General features: G+C 42.8%; 1 protein-coding gene across 6 annotated transcripts in view; it reads right to left on the bottom strand.

Annotated features, from left to right (window-relative positions):
* LOC127049906 (sodium/potassium/calcium exchanger 3-like) overlaps positions 1–23,345 on the bottom strand; it is a 500,507-nt gene that overhangs the window by 69,148 nt on the left and 408,014 nt on the right. For 5 of the 6 annotated variants that reach the window (XM_050951276.1, XM_050951280.1, XM_050951281.1 and 2 more), the window contains one exon: positions 9,636–9,728. In XM_050951276.1, the coding sequence (XP_050807233.1) occupies positions 9,636–9,728 (93 nt within the window). Of the gene's footprint in view, positions 1–9,635; positions 9,729–10,049; positions 10,070–23,345 lie in introns of those variants that run through there. The other variant, XM_050951282.1, reaches the window with a different exon arrangement.

Below are 23,345 nucleotides of genomic sequence, written 5' to 3' on the forward strand. Positions count from 1 at the left end.
TCCTCTGCTCCTGAACTGATGAAACTACTCTTCTACTCTGCTTTACAATCTTTAGGACCTTATTCCAGCGGTATAAGTCAGAACAGTCTCTAAGCCAGGGGTTCTCAAACTTTTGTTGTCAGAAGGGGGTCGCGGTGCAATGAAATTACAAGACGACCCCAGGGAGGGGGGACCGAAGTCTAAACCTGCCTGAGCCCTGCCGCCTGGGTGGGGGAAGGCCAAAGTCTGGACCCCACTGCACCGGGTGCGGGGACCAAAGCCGAAGCCAAGCGCTTCAGCCTCAGGCAGAGGTCCAGTAACCTGGGCACTGCTGCCCAGGACTGAAGTCTTCAGGCTTTGGCTTCGGCCCTACGAGGTTGGGCTCAGGCTTCTGCCTCGGGCCCCAGCAAATCTAAGCCAGCCCTGGTGAACCCATTTAAACGAGGTTGTGATCCACTTTGCGGTACCAACCTATAGTTTGAGAACTGCTGTTCTAAGCTATTCTATCAGACTCAGGGACCTATAACCATCTCCCAGAAGTCCCCCTCCCATCACCACACACTACTGCCCTGTGTCTAGAGGAGTGCAGCCACAATGGATAATCTAGTCCACTGGCTCACATAGCCCTCGGAAAGTTGTCCATACCATTGATTTTTACAGGCGGGTCTTTCTATCCATTGGACTGGTGCAAAAAGTCTCAGTGTTGCAGAACAGGTGCCTTTTGTCTAGATGGTTGTTGCAGGACATCTGCTAGAAAGAAAAATGATGCCCTATCTTTGCATGGCAGATGCATTACCTGCTTCTGTACTGCAATGTAACTAAAAGTTCACTGTGAATTTATGAAACCTCCAAGTTGCTCATAATGCACTTCAAAGATCAACTGTAGTGGCAACAGCTGAATGTTTCCAAGGGATCACACTCAGACCTTAAAAATAGCTAAGATGGAAAAAGAAGAATGAACATTTCTAACCTGGAAAGGGAGTATAGCCTAAAAACAAGGACCAATGCTGTACGTAACTCCCCGCTCTTGCTCCCTTTCCCCCCAGCATTTCCATTTTTCATTCTTTCTGGAGCCTTGCATCCTCTTTGGCATCTGAGCTTTTTCCTTCCTGTTTTGATAAGCAGAGTGCAGCAATTCTCAAAGGGCGTTCTGTATAAGAGCCTGGCCAAAAGCCAATCATGGCCGAATGCTCGAGAGTTCCTATTCGTGGACTTTTCCCAATGTCTGTGCAGAACTGAAGTATTTATATACTTCAGCAACTTGCAACTTGTGCTGTGAGCCAGGAATTTCTAATATCCCCTCCCTTGGGCTGGTAACATTTAACTCTGTTACGGATTAAAATCTGGTAAAGTAATAGGCAAGTCTTAGAAATTGTTTATTTTCAGGGAAGACAGACAATAGATGGGTCCCTCCAAAATGTTCTGACGGTTGGGAGAGCTGACAGAGAGGAAGGATGACCTGTTGGTTAGGTACTAACCTGGGACTAGGGAGATGAAGATTCAATTCTCTGCCAAAAAAAAAAAAAAAGATTTTGTGTGACCTTGGGGTGACTCACTTAGGGCAGATCTACACTATGGTCTACAACCAGGAGTGGGAGACAGGGGTGAAGGGGCAATTGCCCAGGGGTCCGTAAGATTTAAAAGGACCTGGAGGCTACCAGCCGCCACCACTGCTGCAGTAGCAGCGGCAGCAGCCGGGAGCCCCGGGCCATTTTAAATCACCCAGGTGGGCCGCAGGGCTCCTACGGACGTGCACAACCGCTCTGGGCCCTGCACTTTGGGGGGCCCCACAGGCTGGCATGGTTGGTCCCAGAAGTAATGGTGTCCTGGAAGTGATGAATCATCACTTCCACCGCAGGCCCCACCCCCACCAGGGACAACCCTGGTCCTGGGGCCCAGAATTGCTCTTGGCAGACCTGGACATAGCTTAGGTTGACCTTTTGCAGAGCCTACACCGCGCTGGGTCAACAGGAGAAATTCTCCCGTTGACTTACCTTATATTTCTTGTTCCGGTGGAGTACCAGAGTTGACGGGAGAGCGATCTGCGGTCATTTTAACAGGTCTTCAGTAGATCTATTAAATCAACCCTCAATGGATTGATCACCAGAGCGCTGATCCCAGTAAGTGCAGACATGTCCTTTGTCTTTTCGTAAAATGGGAATAGTAATATTTCCCTAGCTCCCTCCGTTGTGAGAATGAACATTAAAAATTATAAGGGGCTCAGAAGCTATTACAATGGGGGCCATTTCGATATTATTGAGAAAGGACAACAAGCTGATGAAATTTGCCATCGAAACCTGCTAGGAGGTTTTTTTGTGTTGGTTTATTGGTTGGATTTTTATAGTAAAAGATACTGAGAATTGCAAGACATTCCAGATAGATTTAAGTACATTCAGAAACTGGGCAGCAGATTAAATGTAACTTGAATAAATGTAAAATAAAACATATTAGCAAAATGTCCCTAAATTCTCCTATGACGACAGGCTGTGAATTTGGGAGGACATTCTAAGAAATCTCTCTTAGGAGTCATCATGGATATGAACATGTCTCTGATATGCCCTCCAAACACAAAGCAATGAAAGATTAAGTAAAATATTTGGGTGCAGTAATAAAAATTAAAAAAAAGAAAAAAAATATAGCATTCTTTTTTAAATCTGAACTTAGAAGTGTTTTCTTGTCTAACCCATCCAGATGCAGCTAAGTTACTTAGCTCTGCTCTAATGACCCCACATATGGAGAAAGAGAAGGAAATCCCCCTGTAGAGTGAAAGAAGTCACCAATACATCTGCTCTCCAACTGTACAATACAAAAGGAATGCAGTCTGCCTGAATACACAGATTGTTTGAAACTGCCAAGATGTTCTAGCTTAGATCCTGAACTACAGCCAAACTGTACTCAGCATAATCTCCAGTAGGAATTAAAAGGTAGCTTTGAGCTACATTTCCACCCGTCCAATCCAAGGGCCATCCACCTACTAGATCGGTCCCCAGCAAAAATTAGAGCAGCCTTGGGGCTGTTTTTTATATTGGCTGCTAATACCACAAGGGGACATTCTGGTAGCTGGAGATTACTAGGGCACACACATGCCCTAATCATACCCCTTTTTGTCTAGTTACCCACACACCAGTGCACAAGGCTGGCGGAAGGTGCCTGTACCACCCAAAAATCCCCTTAGTTGGGGAGAGAGGAAAAAGGAGGGTGGAAATCTTCAGTGACCAGTTAAATTGATGTTACGGCTGCTTACGTTGCTATAGTGTCAAAAAGAAGCCTTAGTAACCTGGAGAATTTGGTCTCCTAATATAATTGTCTTACAATAAGAAGGCTTGAAATAAAGCAGATTAAATGGTCAGTTTGTGTTGTTTGTTCTAGTTACCATGAGGTCTTGTTTTGTTTGTTTCTTGGCAGAAAACAGCAATAGTTTTCAACAATTATACACAAACTAATGAGAGCATCTCACTTACCAAAAAAAAAAAAAAAAAAAAAAAAAAAAATAATTCATCAGGACCCCATTCAGCAAAGCACAATGCATGTGCTTAAGTCCAACTGAAGTCAATGTAGACAATGCACACCCTCCTAAACTCCCGGCCTCCACCATGTCTGAAGATAATCTCCACATACTCCTGAGAAATTGAGCTAGTTTGGTCATATTAGTGAATTGTCTGGCCAGTCACTTGAAATGAAAAAGACTGTGGATTGCCACCAAATAAAGACAATGGCTGGGTTTATACAAAGCAGAACATAACCAGAAAGTGTTCCAAAAATGGAGAAGCTAATTCTATCCCCAAATGAACCGGTTATTTTTGATTGCATGAGGCTTTCCGTAAGTTAACACAGGGGAAAAAGTTCTATCACTGCAATATAACTCATGCCTCATTTGTTTTCCAATGACTTGCCTAATAAGACTGTGTTAAAATAATAGACAAACAAAATCTGTGCTGCATTAACTGAACATTTCAGCGTGCAAGTATGTCTTTGTAATCAGACTATGAACTGTCAAAGTGAAAATTAATGACATGATGCTTTGTCAATTAACATAATAACCCCCTATGTGCTGGGGAGTCTAGGCACGTCCACTGCCAGCTAAGGACTTAAAAGGAAGACCTGCACTTTGGTTTTTAAACAGCTGGATTGATAAATATATATTTTAAAATGAATATGACTGGGATTTTCCAAGGAACTTAAGGTGTCCAAATCCCTTTGAAATTCAGAGGAAGATGGGCATCTAACTCCTTTAGGTTTTGGTTTTTTTTTTTTTAAACCCCAGGATATAGCATTACAATTCAAACCCGACATACTAGCTAAGAAATGCCTATAGAAGTTTTAACTTCTCCATGGCTGTAGGTAGTTCTGATCCATCTTGCAGGACAGACAGTGAGTAGGTTGTGTCTGACCTGTCATACCCATATGTCCCACTGCACTATTGTGGACACTCTCCACTGCCACCTTTCCAGCACAGATATAGTGCGCAGTTCACAAATACTGACCATCCTTCATCAAGGAGGGGAGGAGCAGGGAGAAAGAGGAAAATCTCCCAGTTGGTTGAACCTTAAATACCAGAATCCAGGGACTTGTCTACACTTGGAAATTTTGTACCCATTTTCCATCAGTGTGCAGCAATATCAATGCTAGCAACAGAGAAAGCTCTAGTGTAGATAAGGTGTCAGTCACCGGTGTGTCAGTTGTTAAAAACTTGTGCCCTCTATTCTCCACTGCTTCCAACATTTGCTCAGTGCCTGAAGTACGCCAGGTTGAGGGGCTCACAGTCTTGAGAAATAAAATTTCTAATTAGTGAACTGGACAGCTCAAAGTTGCACATTCTTAGTACCACCTGGGAGAAAGCCACCTCAGACTGGTTGCTTTTCTCTACTTGCCTCAGCCTGTCTCCTGGAGTAGGTAGGGCAGTTGCAGGAAACAGGCACAGTTCTCTTCCTCCCCTTCCCCTTCAGCAAGGGAACATCACTCTCACACAAAGAGAGGGGGAGAAGGGAGCAGAAAGAACCAATCCCCTCAAGGCAGCTCCCTTCCCTCGTCCTCACCCTCCAAGCAACAACAGCTCCTCCACACTCCCTGACTCACCCAGCCTGGGAAGGAGTGTGGACCCCAGGCCAGGAGCTGAAGAAGGAGCAGGAGTGTGTGGGGGGAAATTGGCTGGGGGTGGGGCTGGAGGGGACAGAATAGATTGGGCAAAATTGATTTGGGAGTTGCGATGCAGAATTAATTGCTGGTCAGGACGATAAACTGATGTGAGGATACTGAGATACCCTACGCCCCCGCCCCCTCCCCCTCCCCCCTTTGCTGGCCATTTTAAGCACTGCATTTACTAGGCACCAGCATCACTAAGATTTTACTAGAAAACTGGTACAAAACACTATAGTGTAGACACACTGTAGTGCTGATTCCACTCTGGAGAACTGATCCATTTATAACTGAACTGGTGAGATTTCACTGGTACAAGTACCAATGCTGCTTTTAATTCACTTTTGCCACCCAGCTGCTCTTGCAATGCAGTTGTACTGTCCTCCAGATACTAGGGTGACCAGATGTCCCGATTTCATAGGGACAGTCCTGATATTTTGGGCTTTTTTCTTTAATATGGGCTCCTATTACTCCCCACCCCTTGTCCAGATTTTTCACACTTGCTATCTAGTCACCCTACTGGATACCTACCTCACAGCCCCCAGCCCAGTTCCCTGAAGCAATGGCTTCTGGGACAACTGTTTACACCAGTGGAGCTATTATGTAAGCTATCCTCATTCATACTGACACTAGTGAGAGGCACACCATGGTTAGCTTTGCTGGAAGCAAGTCTAATCCGAACTGCTGTGCTTGTCTCTGCACCACTGGGAGTACGGAGGTTCATGGGAACATGGGGTTTTGCTGGCATGCTAGGCATACCAAATGTCTCTTCTATAGACAAGGCATTAGGGTACAGTTTGCTGGGAGGGATTCATACAGCAAGAGATGTTTTCAGCCTTGGTGTGGGAGGGGCAACAGCTGTGAAATGTCTGGAATGTAACCTGCTGGGGGGAAGATTAGGGTATGATAGAACAGATGGGGAAGGCTGGGCAACTAAGACTCCGCAGGATGGCAGCTGCCAGGCGTCAGTTACCTTTTGGCTTTTTGCGTATGTTAGCTGCAATGCCAGGAGAAGAGTCAATACCATTATTTCTGAACGATCCATCTCTTCGGTGTCAAGTAGCTAAGTTTGCAGCAGTATGCCAATATTCTGAGACAAAAACAATCCAAACATATGAATTCAGCACCAGCCAGTCCTCCAAGCATTTCAGTCGCTACTTACAGGCCCTGTCTACATTTGAGAAAATTGTACTTTTTTCAGCAGTGGTGTAAGATGTAGTGCAAACTGGTCCGGGAGCAGAATTAAACCAAAACACCTGTGTCTGGTCTGCACTACTATTTACGCTGTCGGTAGAGCTGGGACAGAATTACAGATTTTCCTAGTGGAGAGTCTCTCTGTGGATACCTCTTCACTGCAGAGTCAACTCAGGCTTCTAAACAGGTGCTGCCCAAATTCCTCTCCCATCCACACAACATTCTCTCTCTCAAGTTTAGTGGGACTTTCAATCCAAGCCAAATGGCTCATCTGAGCCATCGACCAAAACCCAAGTGTTGCTTTCATTTGGGTGGGCAATCCACCCACTTCGCAGTAAGGATGCAGGCTAAACCACACAATGTCCTCCAATTCCCTTCTATGTGCCCAAAATGACAAACAAGTTCTCCCACAATTCATTGGGAAAGAATCTGAGTGGTTGCAGTGCACAGCATCCTAGCGACACACATGGGGAAGCGGAGCACCAGCGAGGATGCAGTAAATGGATTATGGCTTTGCAGTGTAGCTGCTCACACGCAGGCTGAGCTCCCCAGGTGCTAATCACTTGGGTTGAATTGGCAATGAAAAGGGGGAACAGCTAGGTCAAAAACTCAGCAAGATAGTTCCTGACACATGCTCCCTGGGGAAGTAGGAATCTGTAGCTGTGCACAACAACAGGTGGGAATGGGGGAGGAGGACAGTAGACTTTTCATTCATGGGGAGCCTAAGGATCTGTGGAAAGCTCTGGCCCACTGGTTTTGGGGAATCCACAGGGTGTTCCTTCCCCAAGCAGACGCTCATGATTAGCTTAGTGGGAGTAAAACACACTAGACCTGAAGTTAATGTTGTTCAGGAATTCAAGCACTTCCAAGGAGTATTCAGTGGGATTCGGAGGAGCCCATGATGCCTACAACAGGGGCTCCACACTGTCACCCAGCTCTGAGCAGTTAGATCTCCCCTCCAAATCCATAAAACCCCCAATGGGTGTCAGTGCTTCAGACGGTGTGCCAGGCTGTTGGTTCTTTTCCATCCTTCTATAAATGTCCTCCTGGCCCATTTCATGCAATTATTACACTTCAGCTCTATTCTGCAGTGCCTTTTGTATTGAAACACAGGATATCAGTACCCGTATGCCACTGTGACAGCTAAAAATAGTATCCCTAGAATCAGAGAGCCTGAACCAGTATCCTATGTGAAGCTATTAGCATTTCCTCTCAATAAACCCAAGGTGTATATTGCCATGGTGGATGGATTTCCTAATATCTGTTTCACCCAGTATATTGGTCTAAGCAACTTAAGGATCTAAGGGCCAGGGTTTCAAAGGCATTTAGTCTCCTAAAGATATAGATAGGTACCAAGCTGGGTTTTCAAAAAGACTTAAGTGAGAATTAGGTGCCTAGCCTTCTTAGATGCTTTTGATAATCTCACTAGATGCTTATCTGCATCTGTAGGCCTCTAAATGCCTCAGAAGATCTGATCCTAAATTAGCAGGGAAGATAACTGCAAATTCTTAAATTTAAAAAACAAGTGTTCCTGCAGTGTCCTCACTGTCTACTGTAACACCGTTTTCATTGTAATGTACAGGCGGATAATATCCAAAAGGGCAAGTATCATCAAAACCTCAGACATACACACACACGCCCCCTAGGAGTCACATTTTCCACATCACAAACTAATGATTTTTATGTCGACATGCAACAACCTTCTGTGTAAAAGCTTTCATTATATCCTTATCTTCAGGAGGGAAGAAGGATTTCTTAAATAAAATGAAAACATAAAACGAACTGCAATCCAGCAATACATTGTTGGTGCAACAGTGAGTTAACTAACTTGAGACGTTCTCTGCATATTAAGTATACTTTTAACATACCAACTACAGTAGTAATAAAAAATATTCATAGATTCCAAGGCCAGACGGAACAATTGTGATAATTTAGACTGACCTTGTGTACAATACAGAGGCCATAATTCCCTGAAATAGTTTCCGTTTGGACTACAGGATCTATTTTCGTAATAATCCAGTCCTGATTTTAAAATTGCCAATGATGGAGAATCCACCACAACCCTTAGCAAATTGTTCCCATGGTTAATTATTCTCACTGTTAAAAATTTCCTCCTTATTTCTAGGCTGTTTGTCTAACTTCAACTTCCAGCCACTAGATCTTGTTATATCTTTGTGCACCATGAGGGTAAATCAATGTTGCTATGAGAACTTTAACTGTTCCAATTTTATGACTGTTATGTTGAAATTTGCTGTCTTAATGTCAAATGCAACAAGCATTTTTCATGTAATTTCCATGTTTTTATTTACAAATATGTAACTCAGGGGAGTGGAAGAAAGAAAAATCCTGACTGTACAACTGTGGTGTTACACAATTATGTTTTTTTGCTATTCCATAGTGTTGCAGGTGAGCATGTAGCTTAAAACTTAACACATTATTTAACAGTAAATGCACGAACTCCACTTTTTCAGGTCACTTTTAACCGGGTATTTTAAAATATAGTCTCAGAATTGACACAGTTATTCCTCACTGAGGACTAGTCATGTATGAAATCCAGAATTTTAAAAGTCCAGTCATTTGAATTTATCAGTACATTAAAAAAAAGTCTTAAATATCTGCTTAAAGTAGAAAAACAATACATTTTTTCATGCTCAGGTAACTCAAAAACCATTAAAGACTTTTTTTTTTTTTTTTTTTTTAAGTTTTCATAACATAATCTATGGACTGAAACTAAGCAAGCAAAGATTCAACCAAAGGGAGAATTTTTTAGAAAAAATTATGAACAAAGCAAAATCAAGAGTTAGAATGAAAAAAGTCAAGGTTGTCTTGCAACTTTAACTACAGCAATACCTACTGCAAGAACTATAAGAACAGGTGGTGTCTGTGTGTGTATAATGTGTATTGTCAGTAGCAGATGCAGGGAAAGACACGAGAAACCTTTATACAGTATATAGCAAAAAACACACAAATGAAAGGATCGGACTTTAAATCAGACCTCAAAACTTGTAAAATGAGACACATAGTAAGATGCTTACCAATTTACCAATAAAGCACTCTATATATCAAAGGCTGTTTGGCATATTTGGCAGCATCAGTTTCACATAAAGCCATGTGCTTTTTGTGTTTGTATTTGTCTGTTCAATTACAAAATCCTAAACTGCTGGAAGACAGGATAAACTTCCAACTGTGCTAAGGCAAGTTCTCGCAGCATAGCTTTGTAAAAGTACCAAGGTTTTCTGCAGCTGGTAGTGAGATTATAAACAGCCATACTTTTCGAAGCAAATGTGTCTTCCTAATTATTGAAGTAAATCAGATCTTCCTTTTACCTTAAAGAAACTTCCTCTCTTTTCCAGACAACGGACTTCCATTGTCACAGACGACATCTTCCCTGGGAAGACTCCACTGAATGTCTTGAACTCCTAAAAGTAGAGACATTTTTAAAGGTTAGTCCAGTCTGTAGGAAATTCCTTTCTAAGCCACAGGAACAGTCACAACAACAGTGCTGCCAAGATCTTTTTCCGTCAACAACATAGTGCCATTGATTTCCCACCAAAGCCCTTACATATCCTTTTTGTCTATTATTTCCTATAAATTGCACTGCTTCAAAAGACAGCTACTAGAAGTTCCGTTTCCCTCCCCCTTTCCCCTTCACAACTGATCCTGTAATGCTAAGACGATTTTAATGCACTCATTAAAAAAGAATGCTAAAACATAATGATTGCTTTGTTTGTTTGCTTGACCTCAGTCTGAAGTACAAATAGAACAAATGTTAGATGTCACCACAATCCGCTCCCAAAGATTACAGCTTTAATGTAGCTGATCAGAGAAAAAAATATCAGCAGCAAGGGACAGAAAACAAGTAACTGTAAATGTAAGGGGGGAGGGGGAAAGGAATCCTACTTTAAGGCAATGAAATAATCATTAACCTTGCTGACCCTTGCGTCAGAGAAATGTATACAGAGGATGCAATTATAAAGATATCACCTTTTCCCATAGCAATTACAAAGATATCATCTTTTTCCATACCTGAATAAAATGTGATTCACTTAATATAATGACTGCACAAACATATCTATACTATATGCATTTATCCATAAACACAGTTAGCCGATTAGCAATGTTTAAAAAACAGTCTCAATTGATTCAAGTTTGTATTTCCTGCAAACAGTCCTGAACTAAACAAAGGCCAAAATCTGCAGTCTTTAGTCATCATTTTTCACCTTAAATTAAAAAACTCATTCTCTTCCTCCGCCTCCCCCGACTTCATTAAACTATATTAGTTTATTACATTGGAGTTTTCACCTAATTATCTACAAATCTTCGATGTGCAAAATGTACCATACTACAGAAAACATGATGCTTGTTTGGATACAAATGTAAGTGAAAAATTGAGTGCATCGAATAGCTGCAGTTTAAGTCTGAGTGAAAGTAGCAGCTGAGCCAAAAATGTCTGCAAGAGCTTTAAAAAAAACAAAACAACCAACAGCCACTCTTGCTTTCCTTTATTGGCATTATTAGAAGGAGCCAAAAAGGGCAAAGACCAAGGTTAAGGGCAAAGGAGGAGTTAAAAAAATAATAATAAGCGGGTGACTAAAAAGAGTGGAGAAGCAAAAGATAAAAGACCTACAAAAGAAGGAGAGGGAAAACTATGAGCTAGAAGAGGAGAGGGAGAAAACGGAGTATTTTCTTTCATTTTAGCATGTAGCAGGAAGCTTACCATTCGCCCCACCCTGAACCTGTGCCCATTTCTAGAGCTAATCTGAAAGTGCAGAACATTAGAAGAGGTGATCGTTTTTCACTTCTGAGGTGCGGCCAGAAAGAAAAGTATTAGGGCTGGGAAACTCAGGAACGAGCCTGTTTTCAAGAGACTTTCAATCTGATTTTGCAGACTGCAGAGGTCCAGATATGAATCTTGAATTCTGTACGCCTAACCAATCTGACCTCAAACTCCATTGGTTTACCAGGCTACTTTTACACTTCAAAGTGGAGGTGTGCATTCCAGTGGAAGGAGACATACCCATGTGAGCTCTGTTAGCACTGTAGCTTGAAGTATAGCCACAGCAGCATGAAATATTGGGAGGGGCTAGCTGCCCTGCCATGCACCTAGTGTCTTGGATGGGATGGTACCTGGGAGGCTGTCCCCGCCCACCACTTGTGCCATCATGACTACACTTCTGTTTTTAGCATGCTAGCTCAATCAGAGCTGGCATGGGTATGTCTCCTTGAGCTGGAATTTACACTTCCAGCTTGCACTATAGACATAAGCTCAGGAGTCGCTATAAGCAGGTACTCTCTTAAAGAGACGTGGTCAACTTTTCTAATTTTAAGAGATTTAACTTTCTGACAGAGCTCTCTTTAAATAGTAAGGCCTGATTTGTTTTGTTTAAATTTCATTATTTATATTTCCCGGCTGAGGCTAATAAGGGTCTTTTTCAGTAAGGAACTAACAAGTGATACTTGGACTAGTCACTTAATCTCTCTGTGCCTCAGTTCCACATCTGTAAAACGGGAATAAAACCTCTTCCCTTCTCCCAACCTTTGTCCCTCTTCTCCATTTAGATAGCAAGAGACTGCCCCAAAGAGTGTACAAGGTATATGTACAGCATCTAACACAGTGGTCTCAACTGGGGCTTCTAGGTGCTACCGTCATGCTAACACTACCACCACCACCCCACACAGATACACACCCCAAACGTGTTTAGGAGCTTTGGAGGAAAGGTCAGCCCCCAAGGTTTTGATCACGCTTTGTCTCCATGCAGGAGTCTGGGATATCCACGAAGCACAGAAGGGAGTTCTCAAATCTCCCATCCACCCTTCAATGCCCGAGGAATCCTCTTGCTCTCAAACTCTGTGTAGGGAACCCAGTAAACAGAGAGACTCTTCCAACCTCCAATTCAGGGGCTTGTCTTCACTAGTGAGTTAACACGAGGTATAGTTCAAGAGTTCTCTCTAACTTGTCTCCATGCACGCATAACTCATCACTTGTGTGTACTGGCTGTAGTAAGATTAGCTGGTTGGCATGACCATGTGCATAGGGCAGACCTCAAACGAGCTTTTCGTGAGAGCGGCTAACTTGATCTGTATGTAGGGTGGATGCAGTCTAGCACCACTATACAATAATGAAGTGCTGTTCATCCTCCATTACCTTCCCACAACCACTAGGATCCCTTGCCTCTCTCCTTTTCTTGACATAGACCTCTTTTCTGGTTTTCTGCTAACATCCCCAAAGAAGACATCACCACAAATTGTAGCCAGCTTGTCAGAGGCAGACACTAAGGTACTGAATGATTTCTGGTGTAATGCTACCAGTGCCCACAAATTTGGGAAGAAGAACAGAAGTGGCAAGCTCTATGATGAGATTTCTAAGAAGCTCACTTAGCTGAGAATTCAACGTATGGGACCACAGCTCAGGAAGAATACCAAAGGGGTTTAGATACTCTACTAAAAGGCCACAGATCATATCCCAGGCTGGTAATTCCCTGCTGACATGCCCATATTATGATGAGGTGAACTGCACCATTACCAGCACCCCAAGCACAGACCCCAATATCACTCCGAAGGGTTCACAGGCTTCCGTCAGAAAGGTGGATGAAGTGGAAGAGCATGATCTGGGGCATGTATGCAAGTTTCACTCAGTCATCCCCACAACAGCCCATGGGACATGAAGTGCAAATGAGGACCAATTAACTGTGAAACTAAGCAACAGATCCTCTGCTGGACTGACTGCAATGGAGCTGCACCCATTTACAGCAGCTGAGGATTTGGCCCAAAGTACATAAACTAAATAAAACAAATATTTATTTCCTCATTATCTTCCTTCAGTTACAGTCATCTTAGGGGGTTCCCATAACAATCATAGGTAAAAAGAAATGAAGACAGAAATGCAATTTTCAAGTTGCTGTCCCTTTAAAAGACAGCATCAAATTCATCCCCCATGCAACACCTCAGACTTTAAGAGCCTTACACTGGGGATTTATGAGCTATGTAATTTAATTACACATTCCTCTCTACACATTCACATAAAAAACTGATCTCATTAATAACTTCATTTGTAAGAAACAGTCCTTTCACAGGAAAATCTAATCTTCGGTTTTACTGCACCAGATGTATATCTATATACAGCCCCGGTACTACCAAAATAAGACTAAGCCAAGATTTCATTTTTAAATACATTTTTATTTCTACAAGTAGCAACAGTAAAATTAATGTTATAAGATTTCAAACACACACAAAACAAATATGTTACAAATACTAAGAAAAAGAGCAACATTTACAGTGTGATGATCTGTAAGAGGTTTTTAAGGTCAGGCTTGACAAAGCCCTGGCTGGGATGATTTAGTTGGGGATTGGTCCTGCTTTGAGCAGCGGGTTGGACTAGATGACCTCCTGAGGTCCCTTCCAACCCTGATAGTCTATGATTCTATGAAACTATTAAGCCTAGTTAGATTCAGCATCAGTAATAAACAGTACCTGGAAAACAAGATAACTGTACACTTTTCTTGCTGAGTATTTCAAGGCTGTACACTTTTGCATGGCTGCTTTTGTTACTACTATTTGTATTAAAGGTAACACAGAGGCCTCAACTGGGAACAGGGTCCCATTGTGCTCAAAAGTGTACAAACAGTGCTCCACAGATCTTACAGTCTAAACAGACAAGACAAAGGGTGGGAGGAAACAGAGGCAGGAAATGACTTGCCTTACCACCCAGGGTAACACAGCAGGTGAATGACAGCACTGACAACAGAGCCCAGCTCTCCCGACTCCCAGTCTAGTGCACTATTTATTAGGCTGTTACTGCATCCCTATAATATCCAAATGTTGTTGATTCACTTTATCATATGTATTTCAGGATTCAACTACTGAGCTGCTGCAGAGCGCCTCACTGCGGTAAACCGGTATCAAAGAAATGGATCACCTCTGCTTTCGGGGACTTTATAATAAACAAATTCCCAACAAGGTAGCTGACACCTACAAGTGTACCGGAAAACTCAAGATCAAACTCAGTTGATTCTTCAACATTTCCCCCAAAAAATTGACTCAAAAACCTTCTGTTAAACCAATTACAGTACTCTTAATTCCTCTTCCAGAGCAGTCCCTTATCCTCTTTAGAAGATCTTTCTAAATAATAATAATTATGTGTATTTCCTTTTGTGCTTCACATTAAAACAGAACTTCTCAGCTCCAAATAGGCCTCTCTATTCAAGATCCAGCACTAAGGGCAACTTTATATATCAGCCAAACCTTAGTTTCTGTGAAAAAAACAGACTCCCTAAATTACACCCATTCCTCCTTTAAAATATCCTGTTTCGTCTCCTCAGTTGCAAGAGACAGAAACAGCTTCATCTGTCCAGCGTAAGCTCCATGCATACTCTAGCATTTCACAATGAACTGAGCCACACTTGATCACACACATTTATCCAAAATAAAGGTGTAAAACAGACTGAAGTAGGTAAAGAACAAAAGCCTTCAGTTTTAGCAGTGGCAACTAATTTTCTCCTAAAACAATAGCACAAATGGAACCGTATAACCAGGAGATTAGGAAAGAAGTCTCATGAATTCTGGAAATAAAGCATAAGTTTTTAAACAGACAGTAATTAACCATTGGGACAACTGCATCACAATTTTAAAATCAAAATTAGATGATTTTCTAAAAGATCTGCTCTAGGACTTATTTTTTGGGATGTTCTACGGCCTGCGCTATACAGGAGGTCAAACCACATGATCATAGTGATCCCTTCTGGCCTGGGAAACTATGAATCAATTTTTGGAGGGGCAACATTGTGAAAACCAACAAGCAAGGAAATGATTCTGTGGCTGTTCTTATCAACAGGTAAATGCAACAAGAGAAAACGGTTTCCTCATTAAATATTAGCCTCATATTTTACGATATGTCCACGCTGCAATCAATGGTATGATTTTGCAGCTCATGTAGGCATACCCCCACTAGCTTTAGTGAAGATGCAGGCTTCAGCCCTGGCTCGAAATGCAAGTATGTACCCCTGGTTCCAGGTGGGCTTGTTCAGCAGACCCTGAAGCCCACCACTACCTCTTCACTGCTATTTTTAGCCACACTAGCTAAATTGTTGGGCCTATGCAAGCTGCAATCCCACTGCCTAAGGTCTGGTCTACAGTAGGGAAGGAGGAGGGAGGAGGAAATCAATCTAAGGGCTTGTCTACATCAGAAAGTTGCAGCGCTGGTGAGGGAGTTACAGCGCTGCAACTTAGGAGGTGTACACATCTGCAGGGCACCACCAGCGCTGCAACTCCCTGTTTGCAGCGCTGGCCGTACTCCCGTTTTGTCTCGGGTGTAGAGGATCCAGCGCTGGTGATCCAGCGCTGGTAATCAAGTATAGACACTCACCAGCGCTTTTCTTGACCTCCGTGGAATAAGCAGGTATCCCAGCATACCTGAGGAAGCCTCTCTGGTAATCAAGCTGGTCTCCTTCCCCGGCTTGCTCTCGCGTTCCCCGAACCCCGAGCAAGCAGGTCTCCTTCCCTGAGGTTTGCTGGGTGGTTCCGGGAACGCGAGAGCAAACCGGGGAAGGAGAGCAGCTTCGCCGCGGTTTGCTCTCGCGTTCCCCGAAGCACCCTGCAAACCGCGGGGAAGGAGACCTGCTTGCTCGGGGGGTCGGGGAACGCGAGAGCAAGCCGGGGAAGGAGAGCAGCTTCGCCGCGGTTTGCTCTCGCGTTCCCCGAAGCACCCTGCAAACCGCGGGGAAGGAGACCTGCTTGCTCGGGGGGTCGGGGAACGCGAGAGCAAGCCGGGGAAGGAGAGCAGCTTCGCCGCGGTTTGCTCTCTCGTTCCCCGAACCCCCGAACAAGCAGGTCTCCTTCCCTGCGGTTTGCAGGGTGCTTCGGGGAATGCGAGAGCAAACCGCGGCGAAGCTGCTCTCCTTCCCCGGCTTGCTCTCGCGTTCCCCGACCCCCCGAGCAAGCAGGTCTCCTTCCCTACGGTTTGCAGGGTGCTTCGGGGAACGCGAGAGCAAACCGCGGCGAAGCTGCTCTCCTTCCCCGGTTTGCTCTCGCGTTCCCCGAACCCCGAGCAAGCAGGTCTCCTTCCCTGCGGTTTGCAGGGTGCTTCGGAGAATGCGAGAGCAAACCGCGGCGAAGCTGGTCTCCTTTCCCGGTTTGCTCTCGCGTTCCCCGAAACCCCTTGAAGCCGCCCAACAGCGCTGCAGTGTGGCCACATCTAACACCACTAGCAGCGCTGGTTGCTGTAAGTGTGGCCACTCTGCAGCGCTGGCCCTATACAGCTGTACTAATACAGCTGTAACAACCAGCGCTGCAAAATTTTAGATGTAGACATGGCCTCAGTTAAGCAACTTCAGCCATGTGAATAATGTAGCTGAAGTCAACGTACTTAGATTGACTTACTGTGGTGTCTTCACTGCAGTAAGTCGACTGCTGCCAGTCTCGCAGCAGTGGAGTGCAGGAGTCAATGGGAGAGCACTTGGGGATCGATCTATCGCATCTAGACTAGATGCGATAATCAACTCCCACTGGATCTACCACTGCCCACCAGTCTGGCAGGTAGTGTAGACATACCCTTAGAGACAGAGTGTGAAAAAAGATCCGGAAAGCTCCTTAACTGGTGAAAAACATTCACACCCATATCCTTAAAAATGGCTCAATGGCTTTTAATGAAACTTTAAAAAAAATATATTTTTAGTGCTAAGATGAAGCAAGAAAATTTTTGGCTAAAATGCTGGTATACAGAGAGAGTTGTAAGAATAGAAGTGCCATTGCGACCTAAGGCCCCAATTCAACTAACCACTAACAGCTTAACTTTAATCACATGCTTAAATCCCATTCACTTTAATAAGACTTAAACATATGCTTATGCATTTTGCTGCTATGGGGCCTGAGTGATAGCACTGCTACCGCAATTCTGTAACACTTACCTACCTACTCAGGTTTTAATATAGTTGCTCCCATGAGCAATAAAGACAAATACACCAAGTTACATAAACATTTATCCCTTAGCCCTACTGGTAGGAACAAGCCGCAAGTCACTGTTTGTTTTTATGTAAAGCGTGACGATGCTGCTGTGTTTGAAAGAGTTAGTGCAAGAAAGCTAAGTGAAAGAGGTGGGTTTGGAATTTAGCTCAGAATATGCAGAAAGTAGCAGGTCGTGCTTATTTCTTTTAGCAGCAAATGTCATAGCCTTGGGTCCAGCTCCTGCCAATTTGGGTCTTCCCACGTTTGTCAACAGTATCGTTTTGCCAGTGCAGTGAAGCTGTCATCAGGTCATGGTCTCTAGAAGGGGACCTGGTCTCCCAAGGAGCCAGGGCCAGGACCAGGTAGGGCTTTGAACTCAGAGTCTAGTTCAAGGTCACTATACTGATTCAATCAGGACAGATATTATCAGGTGGTTTGTTCCCAATAACCTAGGTTGGCCAACAGATGGAATACATGTATTATTTATTTATTCAGCATTCAGAATGTAGTTAAGTGCTGTACAAAACACAGATGCTGACCCTGCCAGCAATGAGCTTCTATCTAAATTAGACACAGGGAGTACAGCCTTACACTTGATTCTACATTCAGGTCTGCTAGTACAGATGTCTACCAAAGTCAGTGGGGCTCTATGTTGGTACAGGGGTCTGTACTAGTGGATCTGATTGCAAAATCAGGGCCACCATTTCATATATCCATAAATCATTTTTGTAGATACAGACTAACACGGCTACCCCTCTGATAGCAAAACTAATAATAATAATAATAAAAATAAAAAAGCCTATCACAAGAGAGAGTGAAAATCTCTGCTATTTTCCCTAAGACAAAGGTCAGAAGTCTCCGTTACACTAAGGGCCAGAGAGGGTAAAGGTGCCTTAATGTAAATGAGAAGCAGCAGGTGGCAGCTTTTGGGGAAAAAAAATGAGTTCAGTTTTTGTAATGCAGAGCTTGAGTGGGTGTTGGGATATCCAGGAGAAGATGTAGTTTATGGCACTGCATTTCATAGGAATCAACAAAGCAGATTTTTTTCTCCCTGCCCCCTCCGCCCCCGTCCAGATTTGACACAGCCAAAGGAAAGCAGTACTTGTAATGGTGTAGTCTAGCACAAGGGTTCTCAAACTGGGAGTCAGGACCCCTCAGAGGATTGTGAGGTTATTACATGGGGTGGGGGGTCGCGAGCTGTCAGCCTCCACCCCAAACCCTGCTTTGCCTCCAGCATCTATAATGGTGTTAAATATATTTAAAAGTACTTTTAATTTATAGGGGGGCGGGCACACTCCACAGGCTTGCTATGTGAAAGGGGTCACCAGTACAAAAATTTGAGAATCCCTGGTCTAGCAGAAGGGAAGGAGCCATCCAGGAATTATAGAACTTGCATCTGCATCCAGGAATCAGGTAAGACGTCAGTGACAATATCTGCCTCTGTTTTTCAGGAACCAACAGCTCTATGGGTTACAATGCAGGTAACGCACTATATACTTTCACAAACACAAAAACAGTAAGATTACTGATTCTACCTTCCAGCTGGGTAGACAAAAAGGTACGTACACAGATAGTTCCCATTAATTATAGTTACACACTAAATGCTGTTCTGCTCTGAAAAATGCCATTGTGCAATTCGGCTTATTGTCTCTCTCTACTTTCCAGACCAAGTGTACTCTGTTTGAAATACTTCATTTTTTTCTCTTACTCGGCAACCCCATAAACTCACTCTGAGATCCGAAAATCAAACTGGGATTTTCCCTGTGTGACCATCATCCTCAGAAATACAGATTCTGCTGGTCAAACCATCTCTGCAGTTACACCTGTGAAATCCCCTGGTCCTCAAACATGCCCTGAGGAACACATGTGCAGCCTCAGTCATGGTTCAGCTGAATATGACATAGATGTAACAGAGAGCATAATTTGGCCTACAGAACTTGGATTCCTTGTGACAATCCATGAGAAGGAAAGAATGTAGTTTGGCTCTCAGATCCTGAAGTGAGATTACAGGACTAGTAGTTAAAAACAAAACAAACTTTGCTAAGTATGTTGATTGGACCAGGAAGTTACTGAGAAAAACATTAAACATGGAAACTTATGTTTAGGTCATGTCAAGAGCCATAAAATCTAATTGAAGCTATACAGTGGACAGAGATGAGGGTTTATATTTATTTGTTTAAAAGGCATTTATAGGTTTTTTTTTTTAAACAGAGTCTGAAAAAAACCTTTATGAAAGGGTAAAACACAATTTACTCATGTATTTGAGCATCATCTCTGCAGGCTTACTTTTGTGTTGGGTAGTAAGTAGCCAAAAGAAAAGCTCAGCCCTTTTAACAAGAGTGGTTATAATGATCTGATTCATTCTGGGTGTTGGTACACTATATACAATTAGGCATTTATTACATTATATGCAATGTATACATATTTATTATATTTTTTAAATTGTGTCAGTTAATATGCTTCTGCTCTCTTTCATACCAGTTTTTGCCAAGGGCAACTCCACTGATTTCAGTGAAGTTACCACCATATAAAATTGGTGGAACACAGAGGAGAATCAGGCCCAGGATGTTTACAATTCCTCCTTTTCCTCACTGAAACAGGCACTTAACACTTTCAGATTGGGCTTAAAGGCAACCTGAGAGCAAAAAAGCCTTAAACTAGGTGTAACTATCATTCACTCCACCTTTCTGGCCCTTGTATATGTCTAAAGCAATGTCAAGAGAGTCTTAGGGTAAATGAGAATTCAGGCCAAAAAATAGATTTGCTCATATTATGGAACAATTGCAAAGCAGAAGCTTAAAAGCCAAGACATGCAAATAAAAGTTAAGCACGCACCTGACTGTTTTGCTGAATCAGATATTTCTAATTTCAGTGCAGAGTGAATTTTTCTACCTGACGTGAAAGGACTGGTGCTCCTACCATCCATGCTAACTACAATCTCAAAGTGCTATCTAGGCCTGACCTACACTAGGAAATTTGGTTGTTTTTGCTATGCCGGTCAGGGGTCTGAAAAATCCACACCCCTGAGCAGCATAGTTAAGCCAATTTACATGCCTGTATAGACAGTGCTAGGCCAATGGAAGAATTCTTCTGTCGACCCAGCTACCAACTCTTGGGCAGATGGATATGTTGACTGGAGAACCCCTGACATCAGTATAGGTAGGGTCTACACTGAAGCACTACAGGGGCTCGCTGTGCTGCTGTAGCATTTTAAGTGTACAGGAGCCCTTAGTTACGTAGGAATGTTGGAGGAGGAGGAGGAATAGCAGATTAGAATGTTCTGCTTTAATGTCTTGTTCCAGGAATTCATGCAACACATTAATTATACAAAATATATTAATAAGGAATGCAACAAAAAGGTGCTGAGTTAGTTTGCTAAAAAAACCCTAATCTATTCACCTGTGTAAATGTGTTGTTTTTAAGAAATAAAAAGTTAGTCCTAATCTGAACATATCTGCATGTCTTTTGAAAGCTACAGGCTATTAAGAGGTTTTTTAATTAAAAATGTAATAGTAATAAAGGCAAAGTCCACTGAGTTCAGAGATTTTTTTTTAATTTAAAATGCTTCCAAGTACCAGTCAAATCCTTTAGTTCTCTTTTCCTACAAAAATGAAGCAGTTGTCACACTGTAGCTGTGAAATGGTGTCCAATTTAATAATCTTTTCAATGAAGAGTGTTAATGAAGGCCAGAGGAATCTCCCTTGGTGCCATGGAAACAATGACTATCAATAGGTTAGGAAGGACTAGATCTTTATTGACAAAAGTCAGTAAATATCCACTTCACTGTACATACACAAACCAAAAAAAAACATTTCCATCAATAATACTTGAAATTTACAGATAGGCAAAGAAAGAAAAATGATGCTTCTGATTTCATGGAGCTATACCATTTTATACCAGCTGAGGCTTTGGCCCATTTTATGCGACAGACACACACCGGAACAGTACTGCATAAAGCTCCAAATAGTTTCAGTTAACAAATTACATACATATGAGCTGTATTATCTAATTATACTGAACATGTAGTTTATATTACCTGTGCCAAGCTACCTAACCCTAGCTAGTTAGAAAATGTGTATTCGCCTGAGTAGGAGACCCATCTGTGAAAAAGTTAACTTGGTAACTCCACACAGCTCCTGATCCAAAGCCCATTTAAATCACTAGAACTTTGTACTGTGGGTAGGGTCCTGTATTGTAGATAATCCCAGCGAGGCAAACTCCAACATTTGTAGAATCCATTAACTCTGACCAGAGTCTACTCAGTACTTTTTTCTAGTATTCAGGTACTTACGGGGCCATATCATGCCTCAATCAGGGCATCCAACTCCCACTGATATCACTGGAAACTACACACAAGAACAGAGGATAACAGAGCCCTATCTAGTTTTCTGAGTCTAGACAGACTAGCCTGGAACGCTACACAACCTAACAGTAACCAAAGTCAGAGTAATCCCAAAGCACACATCCAGGGAAGAGTATGTCCTGTACTTTCAGTTATCACTGTTGTTATTTATTAGGCCTCATTTAGCACCCCTCACTGGGAAAATAAACTCATCTTTAGGACCATTTTCATTTTTGCCCTGTGTTTCTCTCCCTTTCACATCCTCCTTCATGTTTCTCTCTTCCTTTTGTCTTTGCATCTCTCCTCCTTTCCTCTCCCTACCCTGCAGGAGCTACCAATTCCTGTAACCTGTGGGTTTATTACAACCGAGTTCCCCATCCCATCTGATACGATGACCAGTGATGAAATGATTAACAATAGCAAGTAAAGTGCATGCATTGGCTTTGGAGTTAACACCTCAATCAGATTAATGGGGGAGCTGATGAGTTCATACCACTGCAGTGCCCTTGTTTCAGGCTGTCTGCAGACTCAGGAAGACAGAACTGAATTAGGGCATGGCTACACAGGAAACTTCAAAGCGCTGTTGCGGGAACGCTCCCGTGGCAGCGCTTTGAAGTGCGAGTGTGGTCATGTGCAAGCTTTGGCAAAGAGTTCTCTCAGAGCTTCTAGTAACCAACCTCCACAAGGGGATTAGCTCCGAGCACCAGGTGGGAGGCTCCCAGAGCTCAGAACCTGTCTACACTGGCACTTTAAAGCACTCAGACTTGCTGCGCTCAGGGGCGGGGGGGAGGGGTGATTTTTCACACCCGAGCCAGCAAGTTAGAGCCTATAAAATGTAAGTGTAGACAAGCCCTGAGATACACTCACTTAATATTTGCAAGCTTTCCTTTGACACTATGAGAGCTAGAAACTTAAAAAAAAAAAAAAAAAGCAGATTCCACTGAATCAAATATGCTACAGGGAATGCATAACTATATCAAATAGCCCAGATCCAGTCCATAAACTAGGTATCTGAAAGCTCTGAACTAAACACTGAAGCAATGGAGAAAAATGCAGGGCAATGCAGCATTTGATACTGAAATTTCTTTTATTGTTACAAAGTAACAATTTTACTGTCAAACTCAACTACCACCCCTTTGGCTCACAAAGATCAGGGGTGGGATCTTCGGCAGTGCTCAGCACTGACCTAATTCTTCTACCTTTGAAGACAACATTGAGTGCTTTTGAAAATCCCACTCTAGATCCCATTTTTGTTACTTACAGTTGTCAGGGTAGAGACAATCTTTGTTGTCGTTGTTGTTATGTTTGCATAGTGCCTAGCATAATGGAGCTTCTGATCCATGACTCGGGCTACTAGGAGCTGCTGCACTGCAACTAATAAATGATTGTTACTCCCTGCCATGGAAGAATACCATCAACTATAAGGGCCAATCCTCAGCACGTGCAGACTAGCATAGCTCCATTGAGGTCACTGCAGTTATAATTGTTTACATATCTTAAAATCTGGCCCCTTGCCTTCCATTTATCCAGTGTCTGGTTATAATATAGTAGCTGAAATATACTCTTCACCACCTCAGCACAGAAACACATGCTGGTTGTCGTGAAGTATTATTTATGTATCTAGTAGGCCATTGTGAATCACCACCACATATCACATCAGAGCAAGAATGTTACAGCAATAAAGGGTTTTTTTAGATTAAATTAACAAAATGCTAATAACGACCCCAGCAACAAAGCTGCACGCAGTTTCCGTGAA

Source organism: Gopherus flavomarginatus, chromosome 4, assembly GCF_025201925.1.
Source record: "Gopherus flavomarginatus isolate rGopFla2 chromosome 4, rGopFla2.mat.asm, whole genome shotgun sequence".
NCBI lineage: Eukaryota > Metazoa > Chordata > Testudines > Testudinidae > Gopherus > Gopherus flavomarginatus.